This window comes from Schistocerca gregaria, chromosome 4, assembly GCF_023897955.1.
Source record: "Schistocerca gregaria isolate iqSchGreg1 chromosome 4, iqSchGreg1.2, whole genome shotgun sequence".
Classification (NCBI taxonomy): Eukaryota; Metazoa; Arthropoda; class Insecta; order Orthoptera; family Acrididae; genus Schistocerca; species Schistocerca gregaria.
Window position 1 is genome coordinate 727695936 of NC_064923.1, and position 16217 is coordinate 727712152.

The window sequence follows — 16217 nt, forward strand, 5'->3', positions numbered from 1 at the left end:
ATCGCAATAAAGTCATGAGATGTTCAATTGGTGGCGCTGCGCTGCTAGTTGACTTGTTTAGCGTCAGTATACGCCCTACTTCAAGACAGCTTGTGTCGCAGTCATACGTTATTCGACACTATCTGTGAGTTGACAAAGCTGTACCCCTGGTTGGTTAGGAAGGAGTTGAAGTTTGATGTATGTAACTCATATGACCAGATTTCATTTTCTGTAACGTTGAGACGTGTTGACTTTGCTGTTCACTTATATTTTGTACAGATGTCTGAAGATGGTTGTAATCCTGAAACGCGTAACATGTTCTAATAAAAGAGTCAATTGAGCATCTCATGACTTTATTGCGATAGTACAGCATTTGTTGCCAGTTATTAACATAAAAATGATCGCAGGCATCAGAAAGGATTTTACATCCTGTATACTACTATTGGACTTAACATCTGAGGTCATCAGTCCCCTAGACCTAGAACTACTTAAACCTAACTAACCTAAAGACATCACACAGATCGCATGTCATATAAGTTAAAGCAGTGCAGGAAGAGACAGTTGTCTCAGGGATGTATTCTACCTCTAAGAGGCACACAGCCCCGTACAGGAAATTCTTCAGAAATTTAGATATTTAATACAACAGTTGTTTTTTGCAGCGTATAGAACCTCTTTATTTTTGAAGAACGAACTGTTGATTTCACTGTTTCACCTTACGTAAATCTGGGAAGATACACAAGTGTGAAGAAGTTTTCCTAAGTCCTTTGTGAATTGCTAGATTCTAGCGTATGTCGTATTTCCATGTACAAAATTCGAAGGTGAACCTGCATCTAGGTTATAAGTTGGTTCAAGGCGAAATGAAGCTTTATTTTCGTAGTCTTGGTCTACCTTACAGTATACAATTTCGCAATCTGGTCCGAGACGTCTGCTTTGCAGTGTTTGCACAGCAGATGGCGTTCCAGGGCACCCTGCACTCCCACACTAAGACATTTCTCGAATTTTTATGACAGGCTTCAACGTCAAAGGTATCAAACGCTCTATCACTGTCTTATCAAGAACCATCTATTGCAGTTGTAAAAGGTATGCGGTTCCAGCTAAAAACATACTTACGTCAGTATCTTAGTTAATACCAGGACTATAAACATTAACCAAACAGAAACATACGTGCCCTCGACGTACTAACATTTGCCGAAAACTTCGTTTCGATATGCGTAGCCGTTCACGAAATAAAAGGGGTGTTACATCTTACATGACTCACACTGTACATAGGGTGAAGAAAAATAGCGCACTTGCACTTCGCAGCGCGATTCTTCACATGCTGGCACTACAAAAACATCGCTCACAAAATTACGTCCTGCGCATATTTCTGGCAGTAAATGGAAGTTAAAGATTGGCAATCTGGCAACAAAGTAATCGAATTGGCGTAACTTCAACTGTCAGTAGAGACACTAGTTCTGTGCAGTTCGTGCAGGGGATTGCATTCTGTGCTAGCACGCAGGAGGTCGAGGGTTCGATACCAAGTCGAGGCTTATTTGTTTTTATTTGCTAAAAGTAGTCTGCGTGATACGGTATGTGGCATCGTAATCCTCATGTGGTTATTGCAATGGTTTATCTACAAAACATTTGCAATTACATACTATGGACACAGAAATGGAAATATAATTGTTTTCATTGACCAGCTTTTATAGAAGCCTTTTACACGTAGTGGTCGCCAATTGTTTTGCGCCACTGCGTCTGCTAGGTACCAAACCTGTTTTCTGTGTAACCTCCCCCAATGGTCCAAGAGAGATTATTTGCAAAGCATTTGGTACCTCTACCGTTGACGAGAGGCCCTGACATAATGTAATGGACCTGAACGTGGCAAGAGTTATAGATAGTATTAACCTTTGGGACTGTTGGGGAAGGGTACACATAAAACCATTTGGGAATTTAGTAAACGCAGTGGTGTGAAACAATTCGCGTCCGCTACATGCAAAAGGTTTGAAATTTCCTGGCAGATTAAAACTGTGTACTGGACTGAAACTCAAACTCGGGACCTTTACCTTTCGCGGGCAAGTGCTCTACCATCTGAACTACCCGAGCATGACTCACACCCTGTCCTCACAGCTTCACTTCTGCCAGTATCTCGTCTCCTACCTCCCAAACTTTGCAGAAGCTCTCCATGCTGAACTAGCACTCGTGAAAGAAAGGGTAGTGCGGAGACATGGCTTAGCGACAACCTGGGAGATGTTTCCGGCATACAGTTTTAATCTGCCAGGAAGTTTCATATCAGCGCACACTCCGCTGCAGACTGAAAATCTCTTTCTGGATGCAAAAGGTTTCTCTAAAAGCTAACCAATGAAATTTTGAGACAAACGTTTTTGTATTTCCAGTACGTGCGGAATAGCGCTGCGAAGTTCGAATGGGTGTTTCCGTAATAGTGTGCAAAAATTTAACACGAGATAGAGGCATTTCCACTGAACAATTTGAGTTATGGAACCTGTGATCAGAGAAGCCATCTTGAGGAAATAATAAGAATAAAATTACATTAGCGTGTACTTTTTTGTTTACATTAGTTACAGTTAACTGCAGATACCATCACTGACATAATGAACGTACCCTTTGTACTGTTTCTTACAAAATGTGCTGTAACAGACAGCCATGAACTTCAACAGAATGTTGACATCGGCGAACAAGATTCTGACGCACCCTGACAAAATCCTTGGTGTGTTTCGAATGCAGCTACAGTTCTGGTAATTCCTTGTTTCCTTGCAGGAAATGAAGAATGCACATGTAAATAAACAGCACAATATGTGTAAACTTATACGCATGTTAGTTGTAAATAAGGTGGAAAACAGAAAAATTAGACAAAGCGATAGACAAGTTTACCTCCTTAAGTTGGTTTCTCCGATCCGAGGTTTCCTAACTCAAACTGTTCGGAGGAGCATTCTTTATGTCCTCCTACATTTTCGCACTCTCTTAGCGAAAGATCCTGCATAGTATGCTTGTTGGCATGTCTACCTTGATAACTTGAGTGCAGATGCAAAACAGGATCCGAGCCTCTGGTAGTAATACAAGGATTGCTGCGTGCAAGAAGTTGAATGGACAGTGAAAAACTGAGAATTTGGGTCGGATAGTAAGCAAGTCCGGATGGCTGGGTGATCAAGGCAACCATTCGCTTTAAGCGGTAATTTCCGGGTTCGAGTTGCGATCCATCAAAAAAACAATTCCTGTTTTGATTCTGGAATAATTTTATTGCACGTCTGCATGTGGGGTTTGTCTCCTATTCGCAATTTTAGGTTGTATGTCGTGTACAGTTGAAGAGGCTTGAGCGGGATAGATTTAGAGTGCTGCTTCAGATCAGTCGCGCGGAATAAGGCGCCTTGCTACGGTTGCTCGCGGCTCCCCCCCCCCCCCCCCCCCCTCTGCATCGCCCCGTCGGAGGTTCGAGTCCTCCCCAAGGTATGGGTGTGTGTGTTGTCCTTAGCGTAAGTTAGTTTAAGTTAGATTAAGTAGTGTGTGTAAGCCTAGGAACCGATGACCCCGTTAGTGTGGTCGCATTGGAACTCACCACAAATATCCAAATAGTTTTTCAGATCAGTATTCGCATCTTAAGACTGCAACAAGTATTGTGTAGTGCTGTTTCATGAAACTGTCAACAAGCTGCTTCATTGCATTCTATTTAAAATTGTTGTTGTTGTTGTTGTTGTTGTTGTCGTCTTCAGTCCTGAGACTGGTTTGATGCAGCTCTCCATGCTACTCTATCCTGTGCAAGCTTCTTCATCTCCCAGTACCTACTGCAACCTACATCCTTCTGAATCTGCTTAGTGTATTCATCTCTTGGTCTCCATCTACGATTTTTACCCTCCACGCTGCCCTCCAATACTAAATTGGTGATCCCGTGATGCCTCAGAACATGTCCTACCAACCTGTCCTACCAACCGATCCCTTCTTCTAGTCAAGGTGAGCCACAAGTTCCCCACCCGCATCTCGTGGTTGTGCGGTAGCGTTCTCGCTTCCCACGCCCGGGTTCGATTCCCTGCGGGGTCAGGGATTTTCTCTGCCTCGTAGTGGCTAGGTGTTGTGTGATGTCCTTAGGTTAGTTAGGTTTAAGTAGTTCTAAGTTCTAGGGGATTGATGACCATAGATGTTAAGTCCCATAGTGCTCAGAGGCATTTTTTTCCTATTCTCCCCAATCCTATTCAATACCTCCTCATTAGTTATGTGATCCACCCATCTAATCTTCAGCATTCTTCTGTAGCACCACATTTCGAAAGCTTCCATTCACTTTTTGTCCAAACTAGTTATCGTCCATGTTTCACTTCCATACACGGCTACACTCCATACCAATAATTTCAGAAACGACTTCCTGGCACTTAAATCTATACTCGATGTTAACAAATTTCTCTTCTTCAGAAGCTTAATTATATGCTGCCTGTGAGAGATCTCATATCCCAAATTGCAAGCGATAAATAACTCGTGTTTCTGTTACTAGCTAGTAAGGGAAACATGTCTTATTTTACGAAACCTGTTATTGAGAAGGTAATGATCATCCAAAATTAAAAGCACGGGCGATTCTGCACAGACTGTGGCGCTGTGGATCGACCCTCTCGACATGGGGAAGCGTGGAAGGGAGGCTTAGAAAACAAAGCCAGCGATGGGTTTGTAGTGATCTCGCTCTCCGCCTGATGGAGCAGACTCTGGCCGGCGCTTTAATCTGCTTTCAGCTCTCCCTGTCACCAGACAGCAGCGGCGGCGGCAACACAGAACGGACGCACCGCGTCCACAAAACAGTGCGGCCGAAACGCGCGTGCAGCGGGCGGGTATCCGGCCCCTGCGCAGCGCAAACAGGATTAGCGCCATCCCCCAACTGCTGGGCCGGTAGCCGGCGCACACATATATTGTTCTAGGCACCGCCATTACACGCCGCGGCCCGCGCCGCTGAGTGGCACTAAAACAGTGCACGGGTCTGCCGCTCGTCGTCCGACATCGCTCTCTGCTTCGCCCAGAAATTGAACTCGTCCGTTATCCTCTGTGCCTGGCCGGGAACACTCTGCTCTTAACTGCCCTTTCACTAGATGGATGACGCGGCAAAACGGACACCTCGATAATGGATTCTGCTGTTAGTGTTTTCTTCCCTTCAGTCGTCTTCATTTTGCTAAAAGTTGATACAACGTGGTCCAAAGAAACGTTCCACTAATTGCTGGAAGGTAGTACTGGTCAAAACTAGAAGGAAAGTTTCGATAATTATATGTCAGAAACTGATACCTGCTGAGATAAAGGCTGTTTTACTTGTGACTAATACGTCTTACTTGGTGGTACATTCTTCCAGAACATGTCCAATTACAGTTCACGTATTGGATGGCTGAAGATCCGCATTTCAGAGCCCACGTTTCATTTGCAGACGAGGAAGGGTTTTCAAGAGATGCATGGTATATTACCACAACACGCAGGTGTACCGATGCTTATGCTCGAGCAAATCATGAAGGTAAGGCATCGTGATAGTTTGAATATCAATTCAGAGGTAGGAATAGTCATTGTCAAACAGGTTAATAAGTTCTCGGTATTGCTAGTTTTTGGGCGATGAATCATCAGCATTACTGAAGAACGTTACCCTTAAGGAAAGACATCGGCTATGCTTATTATACAACAGGGCACCAACGCATTTTCTACATCTCTTGTGGCTGCACCACACCGCAACCTCTACTGGATCATGGATTGGTCGTGGAGGTCCAGTAGCGTGGTCTTCTCGTTCACCTGACCTCAATCCATTGGCTTTTTGGCTATGGAGGTATTTAAAGGAATTGGTGTTTGTCGAAACTATCGACACTGTGCGGACGTTACAGGAGCATGCGACCAATATGTGGGACGCTATTCGATGTGTGTTTGAGAGAGTGCATGATTTACTTTGAAGAAGGGTTGAATGATGTGTCTGGATGCGTGATAAGCACGTGCAGCACCGCCTATAGTGCAGTAATGAGAGGACAGAGTGGTCTATATTTTAACAGGTATTGGTTCTGCGAACATATAATTATTGGAAATTTTCTTTTAGTCTTGATCAGTACTACCTACCACGAATTTGTGATTTTTTAAAATATACGTATATACATCTTTAGGTTTGTAGTCTACAGGCCATATGGCCACATTTACGTATATTGTACTTAAATCAGTCAGGATCTTGCTCGAATAATTTAGAGATAAGCAGCCAGGATATCTAACCTCGTGTCTAGTCATATATTTATATTAATGGCAGAAATAACTTTGCTATCACTGAATGTATTTATTTATCTTCTGCTGTAATGTATTAGTCTACAACGATTAGCTAACGTTTTGGTCAGTAGATGTTTTATCTCTGGAAAGAATGTTATCTGAGGACACAGCCCAATTCACTGAATGTATGCTTACTGAATTCAATGTAATTTTAATCGTTAAGAAGGTTCATACACATTTCACTACAAATTGGAACCTGATGCAAATACTGCCACCATATACACTCTAGGTTAAATAAAAACGATGCACCACAAAGGGATCATCCGAACGGAAGGCACAACGGTATATGTGATTTACATATACAGACAAATGAACGAGTACAGTTTCAGAAGAAGGGGATGGTTTATTCAAGTGCAGGAACTTCACAAATTGAGCAAGTCAGCAGCGCTTTGGTCCACCTCATGCCTTATGCAAGCAGTTATTCGGTTGAGCATTGATTGATTCAGTTGCTGGATGCCCATCTGACGATTATCGATCGACGTTCTGTCCATTTTATGTATTACGAAGTTCTGTCCATTTTATGTATTAGATAGTCAAAATCCCGAGCTAGCTAGAGTACCCTACCAATACCAATGATGGTGCAAACGTTCCAAAAGTTCCCAATCGGGAGAGATCCGGCGACCTTGCTGGCCACGGTAGTGTTTGGCAAGCACGAAGACAATAAGTAGAAAGTCTCACTGTGTGGGGAAGAACATTATCTGGCTGAAATGTAATCCAAGGAGTGCTTGCCATGAAGGGCAACAAAACGGAGAGTAGAATATCGTGGACGTACCCCTGTGTTGTACGGCTGCCGCGGAGGCAATCGAAATGTGGGAAAGAAATGGCAGCCCACGCGATGACTCCTGGCTATCGGGCAGTTTGGTGGGTGGCAGTGAGATTGGTATCCCACCGTTGTCCGGGGCGGTTTCAGCCCCGTTTTCGCCCTGGAGTCTCATTCATTGGAGTAGAATTATCTTAAGGGAGTTAGAACGGGAACTTTTTTCACATTTTCGGATTTTTATCTCATTATAAAATTTGAAATTTTCCGAATAGAATGATATATATATCACCTATAAACTCACATGGGAATTACGTCAAGATCTAATAAAATCGATAATTTTTTATATAGAAGGCTGTGGATTGCTGTGTCATAATCGTTAAATTACGTGTTTGTATTGGTCATGTCCAGAAGAGGATGTACACCAGGTTGAGGAAGTTGAAACAAAGTTTGAGAGACACGAAACTTTATGATGGTAAAACCATAAGAGGCAGGCTGACAGACAAAATGATTGATGAACTACAGCAGTGTTATGGTATGGCCATTAGAAATAATACTGAAGATTTGTGGAAAATGAAGCAGGCGGTACAGGCTACATTCTTCCACAGACTGTCAACTGATGAGAAACCAGTACACCACCTTATCCCTCTTGGACCTGATTCATGAATGCAATTACCACAATGCCCAGTACTCAAACTGTTCATACAGCCATATACATTCCATCCCAGCAGCATTCATTTATATTATAAAACCTATTTACAGAGACCTGGAAAATCCTGAATTACTCCAGAAGTGTCTTCATGGTCAGACTCAAAATCCCAACGAATCGTTCGATAATCTTATATGGACTCGCTTACCAAAATACGTTTTTGTTAGAACGAAGACACTAAAGTGGGGGTCAGTGAGGCTGTTATTGCTTTTAATGATGGCAACACTGGTAAGGCGAAAGTGTTACAGCCTATGGGAATTAATCCTGGAGCAAACTGCATCAGAGAACTTGAAAGGATGGACAAGATTCGCATTGATAAAGCAGAGTATGCAGGACAGTTGGGAGCGAGGTACTCCAGAAAGAAGAAAAGAAGAAAAAAAACTTGGAAAAAGATTGAGAGGATGATATGCAGTATGGCGCAAGGTGCTTCTGAGTGACTAAAAATAAAAAAGAATAAGCATATATTTAGTGAGTTGCAGTCTTTTTAAACTTTAGAAGCTGTTCCTGAAAATTTACATTTTCTGTTCCATTTTTCCCTAAATCTCAGAAACGACATACAGTAGAGTATTAAAATTTTCAGGGAGTAATAACATTCATATCCTAAGTCTAATGAACTAAAAGAAGAGCATAATGTTATGTACAATTAAAATTATTTAGGATAACGGACTAAAAAGTACACAAAATTTTAACCGAGTAATTAAAAAATTACATTTCCGAAAGCAGTGGCTGATATGCAATTATTTTAGTTCAATAGACTCAGAACATACAGTTTAATCTTCAGGAAATGTTTCATGTGTTCCTAAAATACAGGGAAACCAAGTCACTAAATTTAACAATTTCGGGATAGGGCGTTACAACTCCCTTTAAGGGATTAATGACGCTTGGAATTGAGCCCCGAAAAGTGGCGAAGACGTGTTTGGAGACGCCCCAGGCTGTGGTGGGATACCAATATGACTGTCGCCCGCCATACGGCCGAACAACCAACAGTGATAGTGTTTTCGTCGGAGGACTCCTTTGATTGTTGCCTGCGGCACCTTTACAGCACAGTGGCCCGTCAGCGATATTCTACGCCCCGTTTTGTTGCCATTCATGGAAAGTCACCTGGTGCTTACTTTTCAATAAGATAATGGCCACCAGCAAACAACGAGAGTTTCTACTGCTTGTCTTTGCACTTGCCAAACCCTACCTTGGCCAACTACGTCACCGGATCTCTCCTCAAACGAGAATGTTTGGAGCATTATTGGCAGCGCACTCCAATCAGCTCAGGATTATGAAGATCTAATACTGCAAATGGACAGAACTTGGTATGATAACCCTCAGGCGGACATTCAGCACTCAGTTAATCGTTGCCAAACCGAATAACTGCCTGCACACAGGCCAGATGTAAAGAACGCGTTATTAACATTCAACACAGAGTAAAGTTCTGCCTTGAAACTCGTTGCAGTAAATACACTGCAACTGGTGGTTGTCAAAATGAACCGCTGCTATGAGCTTAATTTCTTGCTTAATTTGTAAGTTGTTTATGGCAATAAGAAATTAAATATTCGTTCCCGACCATAATTTCTTATCTCGTAGTATTCCGTTTATGAGCGTCTGCCAAGTTATCAATTATGATCCTAAAAATTTCGGGACACTATTCACTAGATTACGCTTTAGTACTACAGATGCTTAAAAAACTTCTTCATAGCTCTGTTCAGCCTGGAGTGGTCTAAATGTTGGTGTCTGTCTTTCTTGTCATACTTAGTCACACGCATGACTGTTTCCAAGACTATATCTAGATGTATACTCCACAAACCGCGTCAAGGCGAGACGGAGGCTACTTCGTGTACCAGTCTCACTCTGGCCCTTTCCTGTCACAGCTGCGAAAGGTCCGCGGAAAGAACGATGCTCATAATGTTCCGTGGTAGTTCAGATCTCATTAAGTCTACTTTCGTCTTCTTTTCGTGAGATACATGTAGTTTGAGCGATATTTTGATTGATTCTTTCAGGAATGCAAACTCTCAACTCTGCTGTGTACAGTCACATAATTCTACTTTTGAAGGGTACTAGACTGGCAAGCAATGTTCAGGTGTTGCTCGAACGAGGGTTCTGTGAGATATCTCCACTGTCGACGGATTGCACCTGTCGACGATTGAATATCATACCGGCATCGGCCTTAGTTGACATTAGTTCTACGAGGTCGTTACACTTTGAATCACTACGTTCGCATACTCTCACATATTTAATGGATGTAACTGCTTCCAGTGACTGTTCTGTAATCGTATAATCAATCACTAATGGCTGTTTATGGATAATAATTTAGAAATGTTTGTGTTGTGCGGCAGCTGCCAATCACTTCACCAAGAGGCGATGCTTTGTAGATCTTCCTGCATTTCGTTGCAGTTTTCTAGCGTTGCTACTTTTCTTTAGAAACAGAAAGTATCCACTAGGTCGTCTATACATATAGCGATAAGTAGTGGTCCTGTAACACTCCCTTGGGGTACGCCCAAAGTTACTTCTAAGTATGGAGATGTCTCTCCGATAATAATGATATGCAGTGCTCTATTTGCTAGGAACTCTTCAGTTCAATCACAAAGCTTTCTACATCTACATCTACATCCATACTCCGCAAGCCACCTGACGGTGTGTGGCGGAGGGTACCCTGAGTACCTCTATCGGTTCTCCCTTCTATTCCAGTCTCGTATTGTACGTGGAAAGAAGGATTGTCGGTATGCTTCTGTGTGGGCTCTAATCTCTCTGATTTTATCTTCATGGTCTCTTCGCGAGATATACGTAGGAGGGAGCAATATACTGCTTGACTCTTCGGTGAAGGTATGTTCTCGAAACTTTAACAAAAGCCCGTACCGAGCTACTGAGCGTCTCTCCTGCAGAGTCTTCCACAGGAGTTTATCTATCATCTCCGTAACGCTTTCGCGATTACTAAATGATCCTGTAACGAAGCGCGCTGCTCTCCGCTGGATCTTCTCTATCTCTTCTATCAACCCTATCTGGTGCGGATCCCACACTGCTCAGCAGTATTCAAGCAGTGGGCGAACAAGCGTACTGTAACCTACTTCCTTTGTTGTCGGACTGCATTTCCTTAGGATTCTTCCAATGAATCTCAGTCTGGCATCTGCTTTACCGACGATCAACTTTATATGATCATTCCATTTTAAATCACTCCTAATGCGTACTCCCAGATAATTTATGGAATTAACTGCTTCCAGCTGCTGACCTGCTATTTTGTAGCTAAATGATAAGGGACCTATCTTTCTATGTATTCGCATCACATTACACTTGTCTACATTGAGATTCAATTGCCATTCCGTGCACCATGCGTCAATTCGCTGCAGATCCTCCTGCATTTCAGTACAATTTTCCATTATTGCAACCTCTCGATACACCACAGCATCATCTGCAAGAAGCCTCAGTGAACTTCCGATGTCTTCCACCAGGTCATTTATGTATATTGTGAATAGCAACGGTCCTATGACACTCCTCTGCGGCACACCTAAAATCACTCTTACTTCGGAAGAGTTCTCTCCATTGAGAATGACATGCTGCGTTCTGTTACCTAGGAACTCCTCAATCCAATCACACAATTGCTCTGATAGTCCGTATGCTCTTACTTTGTTCATTAAATGACTGTGGGGAACTGTGTCAAACGCCTTGCGGAAGTCAAGAAACACTGCATTTACCTGTGAACCCGTGTCTAAGGCCCTCTGAGTCTCGTGGACGAATAGCGCGAGCTGGGTTTCACACGACCGTCTTTTTCGAAACCCATGCTGATTCCTACAGAGAAGATTTCTAGTCTCCAGAAAAGACATTATACTCGAACATAAGCTTTGCTAATGCTCCGTACGCTTGTGTTTCATTAATAAAGTTTTTCGCAACTTACAATTTTTTTTGTCTTTACTCCTCAGATAATAATCACACACATTTCATTGCGAAGCATGATGAAGGAGTTCGAATCAAGTGGTGAACAAGGTGTCGCTCCGTGAAGAGCCCGACGACCGGTTGAAACACAGGTGGTTGATGAAATTGCTGTTGCTATGGCAGACAACGCTGGGCGCAATTCCCGATCGTCAGGCAGTGCGCTCGCTGTATCACGACAGTTGAACATCCCGTGGTCCACCGTACGGAAGGTGCTTCGAACCATTCTCAAATGGTATTCGTACAAGATCTCACTCCCTGTGATTTCTAGTTGTGAGGCTACCTGAAAGACAGGACTTACCAGGGGAACAATCACACATTTGCTGATTTGAAGCGCAGTATATAAAGTGAGGTAGCCAGGATAAGTACGGAGATGCTGCGCAGAATGAAATCCTGCGCTTTCAGACTCTTCTGGACACTCATAGGCGCAATATTTATCCCCTTTGTAGCACTAATGGTACCGGTATGTAATGGTATGATGTACCGTAGCAGCACATTAAAGTATTTCAATTGAACTGATTATGCATTATGTTTCTTGCCCATGTCCTCGACTTAAATGCTACCCAAGTTTGGTACGCTCAAGGTAATTATTTTCTGTTACAACGTGTTAAATAGAGAACATACAGGGTGTCCAGAAAAGTACTCCCTGATTTCAAAATTAAATATCTCGAAAACAAAGATCCATAAAGGAATGTAGTAAACGGTATGTTTATTGTGAAAGCTGTAAGACGTTTATACAGCAGTTTCAAATAATAGTTACAAAAGCTGCTAATAGATGGCGCTGTAATCGCCAAACGTAATGCCTAGTATATATAGTGATCCGAAGCCCAGAGCGATCAGTTCCACTATTGAAACGTGAAAGGAGGTTAGCGTACCGAAGATAGAGATTAAAACCATGTATCCCATTGAATAACGCGTTTTTTTGGTGCTAGAATACCACAGGTTAAAAGAGAGTCCTACGGCAACAAGTCGAAGTTTTCCCGATGCTAAAATCATTCTTACGCTCTTCGCAAAATTTCAACGAACAGTCAGCGTAACTGGTGATCTAGTGGGTCATGTTGGCCGCAAGCAAAACGCAGTTACGCCTGAAAATGTCGCCACAGTTTCTGGAATTATCCAGCGAAATCCAATGTCATCCGTCCGTAGAATTGCATCTGAGACTGGTTTGAAGCTTTCCAGCCCGCAGAAAATACTGAGAAAGAGCTTACACATGTTTCTATTCAAAATTCAAACGCACCAGGCCATACCCGTACGAGCTGTGCAACAAAAGGTTGCTTTTGCTATTCAGATGCTCACAATGATTCATAGTTAAGGATTTGATGTTGGCTGCATCTGGTTTACAGATGAAGCACACTTCCACCTGAATGGATACGTGAATAAGCTGAACTGGCGATTTTGAAGTTCCGAAAAGCCATATTGGTGTCAAGCGAAACCCCTGTATTCTCCTAATGTTACTGTGTGGGCTGCAGTATGCAGCAGAGGCATTATTGGCCCCTTTTTCATTCGAGAAACGGTCACTGGTGCACGTTACGTTGCAATTTTGGAACAATTTGTCGCCACACAGCAGGCGTTAGAGGATCGACCAGGTACTGAATGGTTTATGCAAAATGGAGCCCGACCACATCGGACCGAACAAGTGTTTCGCTTTATTGAGGAATACTTCGGGAATCGAGTCATAGCTTTGGAATATCCCAAATTCACTGGTGCAGGCATAGATTGGCCTCCATATCCGCCGGATTTGACTCCCTGTGACTTTTTTTTGTGGGGAACAGTGAAAGACATGGTCTACCCGAAGCATCCCGCCACGCTGGACGAGCTTGAATCGGCGATCTCTGTGGCATGTGAATCCATTTCCGTTGAGACACTACGAAATGTGATGACGAATTTCATTCTTCGTTTGCGCCACCTCTGTAGTGCCAATGGTGAACATTTTGAAAACACTGTGATGTGATAGTTTGCAAAGATTGTTTCCATACGATTATTTCACTTATGTATGCTAATGGGCGCTGTACAGCGTACAGCGCCATCTGTTAGCAGCTTCTGTAACTATTATTTCAAACTGCTGTATAAACTTCTTACAGCTTTCACAATAAACATACCGTTTACTGCATTCCTCTATCGATCTTTTGGAGATATTTAATTTTGAAATCAGGGAGCCCTTTTCTTGACAACCTGTATATTATAACCACCCGGTACTAACGATTTTTAATTTAATTTAATTTAATGTAATTTTGTTATCACTCTGAAGTACATGCGCCCAGTGGACAACATGGCCCTAAATGACGATCAGGACAGAACTTTTTTCTTTTTTCTTCCAAACGTCGCGCCATGAGTGTTCACCTCTCACACACGTATCTGCTTATGCTGTACTGAGCAGAAGTGGCCGTCACGATACTGACAAACCTTACCGAGAAAAGTTAATTGAGCGCGCGCATTGGTCAGACCCAACGACCTTCTTGCTTCGAGAGAATCGTTACTAGAAGAGGGTAAATTCCTGTTTATCTGGGCATATTTACCTTCTAAATTAGTAAGACCTACGATGTAGCTCTATACATGTCTCCAGTTTCGTGTTAATTAATAAAGTGACGAGAAATTTGTAACATGGTCATACGGCGAGTTAGCCACTTGTCAGCGGTAGGCTGGCAGCCAGGGCAGTGGTTGGTACTTACACGTGTCCGGACAGAGGGAGTTGTCGAACCCGCAGACGGGGACGTCCAGCGGCGGTTCTGTGCGGCCTCCCGCCCAGTGGATGGACTTTCCCGGCACGTACTCCAGCTGCCGGTTCGCTCCGATGTAGTAGGCCACCGTCTGCAACGGAGAGATCGACTACTATGGCACCTCGGAATCCAATTAAAATTACATCCGTCGGAGAACCTCTTCCATGAAGCGATTTCTGCGGTTCTTTTGCATGTTGTACTGTTGCACTGGGCATTCTTGCCTTACTCACCTCCTTATTTTTGCTTTCTTCTTCACACCATTCACTTCTATCTCTGCCTCCTTCCTTTTACACAGGTTTCAGATTAATCTTCTGTCCCTCGAATCAAGAAGGAAATAGATTTTGATCGGAGGGACAGAAGATTAATCTGGAACCTGTATAAAAGGCAGGAAGCAGAGACAGAAATGAATGGTGTGAAGAAGAAAGCAAAAATAAGGAGGGAGGTAAGGGAAGGATGCCCATTATCACCATATTTGTTTAACTTATTTATTGATAAAACCACTGAAAACCTGAAAAGAATAACCAAAGGAATTAAAATTAACGTGGAACGAATACACTGTACCCGTTTTGCAGATGATAAAGTTGTACTTGCTGACTCAGTAAAGGAAATTGAGTTCATGTTGCTAAAATTTGCCAGAATCCCAAGAAAATTTAATCTAAAAATAAATAAGAAGAAAGCAAAAACTATGGTAGTAGGGAATACGAAAGAAAATGTTAAATTTAATATTAAACTAGACGATGATGTTCTAGAGCAGATTGAGAACTTCTGTTGTTTGGGGAGCACAATCACTGACGACAATAAATTTATCACAGATATAAAGAGAAGAATACCCTTGGTAAAGCAAGATTTCCAAAATAAAAGGAATTTACTAACAGACAATCATATAAGACTAAAAAGTAGGAAAAAGTTTGCCAAAACGTTTGTCTGGAGTGTCTTAACATACGGATGTGAAGCGTGGACTCTGGGAAAGGTAGAGAAAAAGAGACTGGAAGCAATGGAAATGTGGATATGGAGAAAAATAACGAAAACAAGCTGGATATGTAGAAAAAGTAACGAACAGGTCTTAAGAGAAGTGAATCAGAACAGAACGCCCCTAAATTATGTAGGAAGAAGAAAATCAAAAATGATAGAGCACATAATGAGTCACAACCAGTTCCTAAAGAATGTTTTGGAGGAGAAGTTTTAGGGAAAAAAGCAAGAGGCAGACAAAGAGCATTGTATTTTAGTAACATCAAAGAAGATATGGGGATAAAATCGTATGAAGAATTGAAGAGAATGACAATGGAGAGAGGAACGTGGCTAAATCGACAAGACCTACCCTTTAGTTTATAATGATGATGATGATGATGATGATGATGATGATGATGATGCTTGATTCAAGTATTACTCTTCTGCAATATCTACCATGACATGTTGTCCGCCTTGTGGATTAAGTCGGCCCATACAACGTTATGCGCCCCCCCCCTCCTCCTACCCACTCATAACAGTTGGAATACCAGAACGGTGTTGTTCGACAACATTCTTCACCTCTCGCCACGTAAGCACGTCCGGTATTGCTCAACCTAATGGCTTCTGTATTCCAAGTGTTATAGTATGGGGAGGCATAATGATGTGAGGTCGTACTGACTTCCAGATATTTGAACGTGATGTTCTCACAGGTGAACGGTATGGTGACAATGAACCCCTTCCCCATACTCAACTTTTCAGGGATGCATTCGTCCCTGAATTCATTTTTATGGATGTCAATGCACGATAGCGTCAGACAGCGCACGCGGTTTAGCTCTTGGAACGAGAGGATGTTCGGCGATTGGGCTGACCTGCCCGTTCCCTCGGCGTTAATGCCATCGATCGCGTATGGTGTGCGTTTAGGCAGACGTCTTACAGCAGGTCTACA

General features: G+C 42.7%; 1 protein-coding gene across 2 annotated transcripts in view; it reads right to left on the minus strand.

Moving 5' to 3' along the window:
• The window catches only part of LOC126266758 (atrial natriuretic peptide receptor 1-like), a 1377759-nt gene that overhangs the window by 459263 nt on the left and 902279 nt on the right, over positions 1 to 16217 (minus strand). For both annotated transcript variants that reach the window (XM_049971275.1, XM_049971274.1), the window contains exon 7: positions 14276 to 14414. In XM_049971275.1, the coding sequence (XP_049827232.1) occupies positions 14276 to 14414 (139 nt within the window). The remainder of the gene's footprint in view (positions 1 to 14275; positions 14415 to 16217) is intronic.